Source organism: Myotis brandtii, unplaced genomic scaffold (assembly GCF_000412655.1).
Source record: "Myotis brandtii unplaced genomic scaffold, ASM41265v1 scaffold126, whole genome shotgun sequence".
Classification (NCBI taxonomy): domain Eukaryota; kingdom Metazoa; phylum Chordata; class Mammalia; order Chiroptera; family Vespertilionidae; genus Myotis; species Myotis brandtii.
Genome location: NW_005354425.1, coordinates 712,428 through 724,843, shown reverse-complemented (window position 1 = coordinate 724,843; position 12,416 = coordinate 712,428). Strand labels below are relative to the sequence as shown.

At 39.0% G+C, this 12,416-nt stretch overlaps 1 protein-coding gene across 1 annotated transcript in view; it reads right to left on the bottom strand.

Moving 5' to 3' along the window:
• KIAA1210 (KIAA1210 ortholog) overlaps positions 1-11,780 on the bottom strand; it is a 26,286-nt gene extending 14,506 nt beyond the window's left edge. Inside the window, exons 1-6 of the mRNA XM_014534192.1 lie at positions 11,713-11,780; positions 10,695-10,748; positions 8,360-8,531; positions 5,105-5,228; positions 4,658-4,789; positions 3,690-3,833 (exon numbers count right to left, since the gene is read on the bottom strand). Of these exons, the coding sequence (XP_014389678.1) occupies positions 3,690-3,833; positions 4,658-4,789; positions 5,105-5,228; positions 8,360-8,531; positions 10,695-10,748; positions 11,713-11,773 (687 nt within the window). The 5' untranslated portion in view covers positions 11,774-11,780. The remainder of the gene's footprint in view (positions 1-3,689; positions 3,834-4,657; positions 4,790-5,104; positions 5,229-8,359; positions 8,532-10,694; positions 10,749-11,712) is intronic.
• Positions 11,781-12,416: the final 636 nt, after the last annotated feature.

Below are 12,416 nucleotides of genomic sequence, written 5' to 3'. Positions count from 1 at the left end.
CATCTCCTACTGGGGATGTGCCCGCAACCCAGGTACATGCCCTTGACCGGAATTGAACCTGGGACCTTTCAGTCAGCAGGCCGACGATTTATCCACTGAGCCAAACCGGTCAGGGCTGTACCCCTGTTTTATTAACAGGAGGAGCTAATTGGGATGAAGGCACAATTGGTGTCAGTAAAACCCATCAGCATTCTGATATTTCTCTATAAGCGGGCTCAGTGGAGGGCAGAAAATCAGGTTGGAAGAGGCCTTGCCTATAAGCTAAGTTTACATAAACAACACACTACCTTTACTTATATTACTGTTAATGGATACAAAGCTGATGGGAGCACCCCAAGGAACTGAGTGCTCCCACCCCCAATGGTGTGTTTATGGAGCATGTCACCTTGTCCTCATTATGGCTAGCTTCCACCTCTGCAAACAACTGATCCTGGAGCTCCTAGTTGGGTTCCTCTGTAGGGGATTCAAAAAAGTATCCTCTGGGATTCCTGACATAGCATTTTTCACACCTCAAAGATGCACCCCAGAGCACCTCTCATTCCTAAGAATCTCCAGATATTTGTGTTAGCAGAAGCCCCTTTGAAGGCCAAGTGATTAACTGTCAGTTCCCTTAAAACAGAAACCAGAAATATCTGAAACCCCTTTGGGAAGCAGGGCTCTTTCTAAGGCCCTACCTTTTCCCTTAGCCATATTGGTTAGGAGAAACCTAGAAAAGTTACCACAGGAGCCAACCATAGGATTTTATGAGCTATTCAGGAAAAGCAAACGGAATCCTTTTCTGGCAGGTTTCTGAAAGAAAATTGAGGGAAGGAAATGGGATTCCTTTCTCTACTTTTCCTCCCGCACCCCTCCTGCAACCCACTCCTCCCTCCCTGCATGCTGAGAACCAAAACACCCTCTATGTGCCCAATGTCAAATGTTTTCATTCTTTCTCCTGTGTTTTCGAGGGAGGTTGGCACAGACAACTTCTGGTTAACAGCTGGAGTTAAATAAGGTCCTTTCACCTCAACATCTGTGAGATGTACCAGGCCTGGCGCCTACTAACCTTGAATCTTTCTGGGGGAGGAATCAGGATTAGGCCTTAGGCCAGGGGAAGGGGTCCGTAGCACTGGTTGATAGGGGTTCTGGACACTCCTTTGTTGTTAATTGGGGTAAGGCTGCTCTTTGGAAAAATAAAACACATTTTAGTATTTTCCCCCTTCTGTCATGTTTCTAGACCCAGTAAAATATAGTTCAGTCAACAATACACCTGGCCCTGGCCAGATAGCTCAGTTGGATAGAGCATCATCCTGATACAAAGTTATGGGTTCCCCAGTTAGGGCACATACAAGAATCAACCAATGAATGCATAAATAAGTACAACAACAACTCTCTCTCTCCATCTCTCTCATCAATAAAAATTTTAAATTAAAAATAAAATAAATTTTAAAACTTACTACAAAGCTACAATAAGTAGAACAGCGCAGTACTGGCATAAGGAATGGAACAGAACTGAGAGTCCAGAAATAAACCCACTCATCTATTTATTTGCACCAAGGATGCCAAGACCATTAAGTGGAGGGAAGAATAGTCTTTTCAACAAATGGTGCTGGGATAACTGGGCAGCCATATGCAAAAGAATGAAGTTATGTAGACCATATCTCACACCATATATAAATAACTCAAAATGGACTAGAGACCTAAATATAAGAGCTAAGACTCTTAGAAGAAAATGAGGTAAACCTTCATGATATTATATTTGGCAATGGTTTCTTAGATATGACTCAAAAGCATAAGTATCAAAAGAAAAAAAAGTAATAAATTAAACCTTACAAAATGTTTAAAATTTTGACCAATTTTGTTCTCTTGAATAGAGTTTAAAGACAACTCACAGAATAGGAGGAAATACTTGCAAATCATATATCTGGTAAGGGTCTAGTATCCAGAATATATAAAGAACTCTTACAACTCACCCACAACAACAATAACAAAAACAATTTAAAAATGGGCAAAAAACTTGAATAGGCATTTCTCTAAAGAAGATATGCAAATAGTCAATAAGCACATCAAAAAACACTTAACATTATTAGTCACTATGGAAATGTAAATCAAAATCACAATGAGATACCACTTCATACCCAGTAGAATGACTATTTTTTTTAGAAAAGGAAATGAAAAGAGTTGGCCAACATGTGGATATATTGGAACCCTCATACGTAGCTGGTGGGACTGTAAGGTGGGGTAGCTGCTAAGGAAAACAGTTTAATGGCTCCTCAAAAAGTTAAACATAGACTTATCATATGACCCAGCAATTCCACTCTGAGGTATATACCCAAAATAATTGAAAACAGGTGTTTAAACAAAAACTTATACATGAATGTTCACAGCAGCAATATTTATAATAACCAATATACAGATATAGATGAATAGCTAAACAAAACATGGTACATTCATACAATGGAATATTACTCAGCCATAAAAATGACTTAAGTATTGATATGTGCTAAAACATGAATGAACCTTAAAAACATTATGCTAAGTGAAACAAGCCAGACTCAAAAGACCACATACTGTATGATTGCATTTATATGAAGTGTTCAGAATTGACAAATCCAGAGAAGAGGGAGTAATGATGAGTGACTGCTTAATAGGTATGGGGCTTCCTTTTGGGGGAAACAAACTATTTTGGAACTAGATAGTGTTGATGGTTGAACAATGTTGTGAATATACTTAAAGCCACTGGATCATATACTTTAATATGAGAAATTACATGTTATGTGAATTTTACTTCAATAAAATTATCTAATTCAATCCTTCCACCAATTCAGACTGAATGTCCCGTCATCTGATTTTGTGATATTCTGCAGAAAAAAAAACTTATAATCATAGCCTAAATCCATAAATCAGTGAGCATCCATCTCCCTATCGCCAGCCTGTGCTTTACCTTTGGTCCTAACCTAATTGGTGTTTTGTTTTGTTTTGGCTTTTTTGTTGTTGTTGACATATTTAACTGAAGGCTACTTCTCTCTATAGGATCTTTTAACATCAAAACATAGTTTTTTGCTGACTGACCAATTATCTTCATTATAAATTACCTTTCTGTTTACTTTTTAATTCCCAATGTTAATTGTTCAAAATTCTACTTCACTTTAAAAGCCCTCTCAAGTTCAATAACAAACAAATTAACTACACATTAGTTTGAGAATAGAAATGTTCATATGGGCACAATCTATTCATATTCCAATTGTTGATGAATATTATTTGGTTGACAAACTTAGATATATGAAATACACATGCATGCCCTCTCATATGTCAAATGATTTTTTTTCATATGGATATGTGTCTCTCAAATAATACTACATGCCCTAACCTTAAGATTTTGGCATTAAATCTATAGAGGCTTTACTTCCATCAAAATCTCCATTGTTTTCTTCCTGAAATAACTGAAAACATGTGGAAACTATTTTTTTGTTCAGATACGGCCTTCTATTGCTTATAACTTGAAGACTAATTATTTGGCTTTTAGAATTGGATAGAAAATGTAAATCACCATGTAAATAAATAACCAAGAATGGACTCTCCTTCCCCACTAATCTTCCTAATATTGAGCTACAACAGGAGAAAATAAAACTCAAGAAGAAACTATGCCTCTGACTTGTGATCCACCTACCACTACCCCCACACAACCTGCCACTTTGGATGGGGCTAACCTTCATTGTCAACATCGGTGGAAAAGCCTTTTGTGGGGTCTTAGGTGACTCAGCAGCAGCAGAGATTTCTTCAAAGTCCTTAGGGATTGTGTCAGATCGTATCAGGGTTGGGTTGATGGGCTGGCATGAGCGCAGTGGTGGAATCTGTTAAGGAAGAGTATAAAAGGAAAAAAGTTAAAACTTGGGTACTTTCCTCCAAATTATGCATGTTTTCTTGTTGCTTAATGGTTAAAGGACTAAGAACCCAAAGTTAAAAAACATGCCAAAGAAAGAATCTTCTACCTCCCTGTTTTCACTTCTAGTACCTATTCAAACCAAAGACCGATAGCCTTAGCTCACACACCAATAGCCTTTTCTCTCTCTCTCTGTCTCTCCCTCCCTCCCTCTCCCAAATCAATCAATCAATAAAAAATAAACCCAAGTAACCTTTTGCCAAATACGGAATAATCAGCTCTCCAGTGGAGAAGGGTCTCTTCCCTGTGTGGCCTTCCCAGAGATGGAGGGAGGGAGAGACATGGATTTGTTTTTCCACTTATTTCAGTATTTGATTATTCTATGTACCTTTACTGGGGATTGAACTCACATGCTACATTTTGTGGAGACTAAATGTGTGCCCTTCTCCATGTTGAAGCAGGTATAAAGAAGTTGAGCATCTTAGAGACTGTGCTAATGGAAAGACCACGTGTTTTAAAGTCAACACAACTGGGTCAGATTTCCAAGTCTATCACTTACTATCTGGGAGATCCTGAGCAATTTCTTAAACCTCTATGAGTCTTTATCAATCCTCACAAGCAACTCTTTGAGGTAGATATTAATATTATACCCAGTGTAAATGAGGAAAGGAAGGCTCATGGAGGTTAAGCAATCAGTCCAAGGTTATAGAGCCAATAGGTAGCAGATCAAGAATTCAAGCATAGGTCTGTCTGTTTGTCTCAGATGCCATACTTTGAACAATTCTACTCTATTACCTCAGTGATCTTGGAGCCTCCAATCCAGATTCCACTTCTGTGCACGTAATGGGGTATAACTCCAAGCAGAGTTCCAGAAACAGGTCTATGCACACTACTAGTGATAGACAGAGTTCTGGAAATATGAGCTCTCTGTGGAAGAAAAAAAACGTGGAGGTTGGAATACTTGCACATTAACAGTGGGATGTCACTGTAATAATACTTAAATTCTTGGGTGTGTCAAATAAAGTGAATATGGTAACACTAGTCAACACTATGTGACAAGCACTAGGTAAGCACATCATATATTTAAAGTACATTCTCTCATTCAATGTTTACAAGAGCCCTGTGGAGGTAGAATCAGCAGAGAAGTAAGGCCAAATTCCTCCCTCCTTTTTTGGTGGGGTAGGAATAGGGAATGGAGGAAGAGTAGTCCAAATAGGCACTGATATTCAAGTTCAGTATTACCTTCAGAGATCTGCCACTCTGGGGCTCTGGAGAGGGGTATATTTTACGTTCTGGGCTTTCAAGCTCAGACTTCGACCTGAAGATGCTTTCATGGGACAGGGATTTGTTCATGCTTCTCCTGACCCTATAAAAGAAGGAAACAGTCTTGTAAAAGCAGCCCAAGGGCCATAGGAACCAAAGACACATGTATATCTATAATATGGCCTATGAAAGACATCACGGAAGGAGGGTAGAGATGAATAAATGCTGAGACAAAAAGTTGTTCATGAGATATTAAATGAAATTCCAGCTGCCTTTAAACTTTTTTTGCATAAATAGACAAGCTGATCTTAAAATTCACAGTGAAATGCAAGAGAACAAAAATAGCCAAACAATCTTGAAAAGAAAGAAATTTGAAGGACTCATATTTGCCACTGTCAAAACTGACTACAAAGCTACAGTTTGGCACTGGCCTAAGAGCAGACATAGATCAATGGAATAGAACTGAGAATCCAGAAATAAACTCACTCACCTCTGGTTAACTGACTTATAACAAGGGTGCTAAGACCATTCAGTGGGGGAAAGAATAGTTTTTTCAACAAACAGTGCTGGGACAACTGGATAGCCATATGCAAAGAATAAAGTTGGACTCTTATCTCACAATGTATAGGGTATCCCCCCAAAATGTATACACACTTTAATAGCTGATAACTCACTTAATTTTCACTCTTTTTCAGGTTTAACTGATTTTAAATAATGGGTAAAGCCAGACTAAGTTTTGAACAAAGAAAATTCATCCTAAAGTGCCACTAGACTTTTTTAATAGGGATTCATAAAAAATACAGTTTACAGTATAAAACTGGCAACAGTCAATGAATTGAGGGCACACAAATACTGAACAAAATGATTCTTGATGTTTGAGATTCCATTGCTTTGTTATCAGTAGTGCCTGGACCAGAACAGTCATCAGTTTGAAAACAGGCATTGACAAAAGAAATTATTCATTTTTATAGATTGTTTTAAAAATTTTAAATGAACTGTATGTTCATAAACACTGACTTTATAAACATTCAAAATGTATATACATTTTTGGGACAGCCTTTATATAAAAACTAACTCAATATTGGTCAAAAACCTAAATATGAGAGCTTAAACTCTTAGAAGAAAACATAGGGGTATATGTTCATTACCTGGATTTGGCAATGTATTAGATATGACACAAAAAGCTTAAGCGACAAAAGAAAAAAAATAGATAAATGGATTTCATAAAAATTAAATACAGTAAACCCTCAATATAACAGACTAATTCAAGCAAAAGGATGTCCGTTAAAGCAGAAAGTCCGTTATATAATAAAGTTAGGTTTTCCAAATGCGTATGTTAAAAATTGAAAAATTAGTTTACCTGTTTTTCTTATGTAGATATGTTTGTGTAATTAAAATTATGAATGTATGAAAAGTTTAATTTCACAGAAAAGTTTTCTATATGTATTACTGTCATTTTAAATTCATACTGAATAGGCCTAGTAAATGTGTGCATTCACCAGTCACTGCGATTAGCAAATGCACATGGCTGGGGTGTGGCTTAGAATCTGTGGAACATCTGCACGCATTAAAACTGCTGCAGAAAGTCACATCACGAGACAACAGAACCAATTACTGCTGGAGATGCTGTGTAATCACATATTAATCATTCGCCCAACATTGTTTACAAGCAATAACTCTTGGATTTCAATATGTAGACTATACATAGTTGAGGTAAAATTCACATAACATTAAGCAAGAAACTGGGGTCAGGAGTAATCCTCAGACCTCCCACGTTATACTCAATTAATTTATGCTCCTTGCAAAATAAAGACCTATCTCAGTTCCTTAGAAAAGCACCCTTACTCATACATGAGCTCGCTCATGCACTTATATGCACTCCCTTTCCCTCTCATTCTCATTCTCTCTCCTTCCCTCCTTTCCCCACCCATCCCAGAGAGATGCACCTGCACACGCCTTCTTTGTGGAGAATGTGGCAAACTAAATGGACCATCTTGGGGGGGGCAAGTAAGAAGGGGAAATATACAATTTTAGTAGAGACAGCCCTTGCCAATTTGTAGAGACAGCATGGAGTCAACCCAAATGCCCTTCCCCACCCTACCCTTCTGTTTTTAGCAGGGCTTGTCTTAGCCTTATTTGGAGCTATAAGACCATGGTCTATAATGGTATGATTTGTGAGGTATGAAACAAGCCCCTGTCCAAAACCGTCTTTCCCACTAGCAAAGCTATCTGAAATTCCTCATATTCATTGCACTCATTAAGGTCCTCCTTAAGGACACTTACTTGCTAACTGTTAGGGGGCAGTATAACATGTTTGCTAACTGTACCATCACCACTAAGCAAAGCCTTGAGAGAATGAGGAGAAGCACATGTGAGCTCTGTGGGGGGTTCAGATAAGCCTAGAATTTAAGGTCAGGAGAACAGGCCCAAGTGGAACTCCATAGAGGGGGATCCAATTGAGCTAGAAACAGCTGGTGGTACTGGGTGTCCAGATTTTCCACAATAGGATATGGAAAATGGGGCATCACAGATGAAACTTTGAATAGGGGTGGCAGGGGCAGAAACAATCTTCCCCATTCCTTCTGTGAACAGTTGTAACATTTCCCCTAGTCTCCTGGGACAGAGGGAGAAATGGATTTGGGTTCTTTGTTTTCGTGCTTATTTATTTGTTCATTTTTACATTAATACAGTGACTTCACACTTATACCTCCAATTCAGCTAGATGGCTTCACTGATACTTTATTCACGTATTCTGAGATCTAGCTCCCCTCACCCAGTAATCACAGAGCTGCAGTCTGAGGGCCAGGCAAGCAAACCAGACCAAGCTTCCTGAACAATGTAGGCTATTATTACCTTATAAAACAGAGGCCTGCAGCTCTAGTGGTAGACCCCGTTTCTTAAGTTCTTGTAGCTATGACAGGGGAAGGTTTCCTTGATCTATTGTGCCCTCCACCAAGAGCTCTTGGGGAATGGGTTGTGCATTTACCATGTTCCAACCCATTGAGCTGTGCGGCCCAGACAAGTCTACACATGAGCACAGAGAAAGGACACTGAGAAATGGCTGCATTGACAATGGCCACCAACCCAGCCTCCACAGGCATGGAGGCCAAAAGTCCCTGGAACCGAAGGCCCATCAGTGATTGGCTACAAAAGGGGGACCTGGGTCTAGCAATCTGCCCCTTATCCTGTCCCCATCCCCCTCTAACCCCCTCACACCAGCCCCCGAGAGCTTACCTAAATGTAGGTTGTTGACCTTCCTGAACCAGATTCAGAGAAGAGTTGTTGATGCTGCTGTTGGACGAGCTTGGTTTCAAGCTGCTGCTGCTTCTCTGAATACCTTCAGGCTCTTTTCTCTTCTTCTTGGCAAAAAAATTCTTGAAGGCTTTAAATTTAGATTTCTTCTTTCCTAGAAGTTAGGAATGAAAGTGATACATAGTGTGATGGTGGGAGGGAAGACAAGAGAGGAAACAGGGTCTCTGTGATATGAAGAAGGACTATGATTCCAGGTGCCCTGCAGATCTTGGTTCTTGCTATCAGGGACCATAGCACCATTCATTTGGTTTGTTCTTTTTTTAAAAAAAGATATGTTTTTTATTGGTTTTAGAGAGAGGAAGGGAGAGGGAGAGAGAGAAACATTGATAGGCTGCTTCCTGCTTCCTGCACACCCCCTATTGGGGATTGAGCCTGAAACTCGGGCATGTGCTCTGGCCTGGAATCAACCTGGAAACTTTTTGGTGTGACAAAGTATCTGAATTGCTGGTAAGTGCAGAAGCTCAGGCTCCAGCTTCTGTGTGGTGTTTGGGCAGCCTCTGTTTAGGTCTCACTCACTAGGCCAGTGGTTCTCAACCTTCCTAATGCCGCGTCCCTTTAATACAGTTCCTCATGTTGTGGTGACCCCCAACCATAAAATTATTTTTGTTGCTACTTCATAACTGTAATTTTGCTACTGTTATGAATCGTAATGTAAATATCTGATATGCAGGATGTATTTTCATTGTTACAAATTGAACATAATTAAAGCATAGTGATTAATCACAAAAACAATATGTAATTATATATGTGTTTTTCAATGGTCTTAGGCGACCCCTGTGAAAGGGTCGTTCGACCCCCAATGGGGTCGCGACCCACTGGTTGAGAACCACTGCACTAGGCATTCACTTTTCTCTCAAGTTCACGCTTCTCTCTGCATACTTAAAACTTGAGTGTTAGCACCAAAAGAGCATTTGTATCTGAATGTTCTCTAGTCTGCACATTAATTAGTTCATTCATCTATTCAACAAATATTTATTAAGATCAAGCACTTACTACATTTTGTGTATCATGTGAAAGGAATAAGATATAGTTCTAAGTCTTAGCTACTGTCCCCTCATCAAGGTTGTAGGCAGGCCCTCTTTAAAATCCCTTTAACAAGTAGCACAGTGCAAGGCAAGCTGCAAGATGCCAAGTCTTAAGCCTACTCTGGATTAGGAGACCTCCCCATCATGAATCACATCAGACTCCATGTATGGAGACCAACCCTGGGTGTGAGCTACAAAGCTGGGAACTGTCCAAATGCTATGTTACTTTTGAACCCTTAATGGAATCCGAGACAGTTGCCATGTATTCAAGTGTATAAATTGGTCTTTCAAGCTTTCTTTGTAAAGGGGTGCCTTTAAATTGCCAGCAGCTGAGTCCTGTGAGGGTTGGTTTCAAGATTTGCTAAAAGTGTAAGGGTAGATAGACCTATACAGCAGATTTGGGTCAAAACCCACACTTGTATCCAGTAATGTTTATGTAGGTCACCTATACACTGGGTACTTTATGCCCCATAAGGTACAGCAGTGGTGGTCAGTGAGCTGACAACTGAGAGCTGACAGCTGTCTGGACTTCTATAACCAAGCCATTCATTTCCCTATCCAAGCCTAAGGACTATGTATTCTCAAACAGGCAGTAGCTTTCAACATCCTCATCCAATGAGGGCCTGCAGTGTGTCACATGCCAGAAAATGGCCCATGGCAGGCAGGTTTTCCCCCAGAGAAGAAAACACCATTAAATCCAATGATGGAATCATTGCTGCTGAGTTGTATATTTGCTTATCCACCATGCACACAGGCAGCTCGTCTAAGTTGAACTTAGCTTTAAAAATGCATCACATAATGGTGACCTTGTTCTCTTGCACTGCTGCTTGGAAAGAAAACATTTCTAACTAGCCTTTTTCCCCTTCAACCTCCCAATAACCACCTTATTCTCTAGCTAGCAATGACTAATACTAAAAATGTACCCAAATGTTTAGCCTTTTAAAAAAAATCTTAGGGCCCTGGCCGGTTTGGCTCTGTGGACAGAGTGTCGGCACTCAGACTGAAGGGTCTCAGGTTTGAATCAGGTAAAGGGCATGTACCTCGGTTGCAAGCTCGATCCCTCGCCCTGGTGGGAATGCATGCAGGAATCAACCAACCGATGTCTCTCCCTCATATTGATATTTCTTTCTGTCTCTCCCTCTCCCACTCTCTCTAAAAATCAATGGAAGGACATCCTCGGGTGAGAACTAACAGCAAAAAATCTTGGGAATAGGGAAAAGGCATTTCCTTACCTTCATTCTTCACCAAGCTGCATTGCATTGTCATCTTCTTTTGTAGGCTTATGTCTAGCTCATATACAAAAAGATAGGTTAGTTGGTTTAGTGTTTGAGGCTGCTTAGGTGAGGAGGCCTATCATTCATTTATTTAATTCATTCTTTATAAATTTTGAGTGTCTAATCACTCTCTCTGAGGCCCAATACTAAACAATGGTGACACAGAGATGAATACCCAAACTCTCTCCTCAAAGATCCATGTACCATGCTCAGTATCCTCCACCCCACATCATCAGTGAAGTCTGGCCTCCAGGAAGCCCCAAAAAGATTACCCTCTCTCCATCCTTCCATACCAAGTCTTTCTACACCATATACTACTAAGAAAGTGCAGAAAAAATTGAGAACAACTCAGTGAGTTATTAAAGCCAGTTTTGTCTTTAAGTTCAATATCTCATTTCATATATTAGATTCCTCTTTTTCCTTTTTTTAGTGTCAATAAAGCTTATTATTTTTTAGTAACTTTTGCCTCCCTTTCTATCACTCATGGACACCCATCACTCATAGTTGGCACCATAATTTAGGCAATGATAAACATCTGAGTAAGTTTTGCAACAAGAAAATGTTTTAATTGAATCCTATTTAACAGAAGCCTATGGTGGCATCTTTTGTTTCTATCTCCCCTTTACTCTTGGTTAAATCTGGATTACTAGCTACAGTAAAACCTCAGTTGAATCTCTCCGATCATGGGCTATTCTGATTTTTTTCCTGATTAAACAGAAACACTTCCCCTGCCTTAGTAAGTAGAACCTATTAACAATCCCCAGATAAGATTGCAGGGCCTCAGGCAAACTTTTTGAGTATCAGATTGGAAATGAAAGTGAAGAGTTTAGAAGACTAAAAAGTAAATGTGGACTGAGCCTAATGTAAGAAATTTGATATGAACTTGTTTGCTTGTGACTTGATTTTCTTTCCTAGGGTTGTTAAACATAGTAAATAAATCTAGTTCTAGTTATCAAGATTTTATTGAGTTACTTACTCTCATCACTGGCCTCCAGAACTTCCAGATTGGCAGAAGCTTCCCTTAGTGATGCAGCCATAGTAGGATCATCACTAAAGCAAAATATAGAGTAAAAAAGCAAAAGATCATCATTTGAAAACTTTAGACAATAAAAAAGGCATTTTCTCACAAAAAAAATCATCATTTGATATTCAGAACATAATATAATCATTTTACCCTACTCCTTATCCTTCAGTTAGAGCAGCGATTTTTAACCGGTATACCACAAGAATTTTAAAAACATGCTATACCTGACTAGTCAGAGACACTGACCTCTTTTCCCTTAAATTGTCAAATTAAAAATTACAGCAGTAATCACAACAATAACTGTCCGGTGTGAATGCCCTGTCTTGAATTATAAATATATAGGTCATATAATAGAGTTGCATATTATTGGTCACGTCACATAATAGGGTTGGGTCTGATTGGTTAATTCTTGGTACCAGAAATCCTTATATACAAGTATAGGTACCTTATTTTTTTAAAGCCACTTTGTAGCAAAAAAAAAAGGTAGATTATTATTTTGTTGTAAATCAATTAAAATTATACCTATTTTTTTTGTCAGATCGGCAAAATGTATAATATACAACTGAGCTACCCAACCAGGGCAAACAGGGCTTCTTTTTGTGGTGGTGAAATTGTCCTAAAATTAATTGTCATAATGGTTACACAAATCTTTGAAT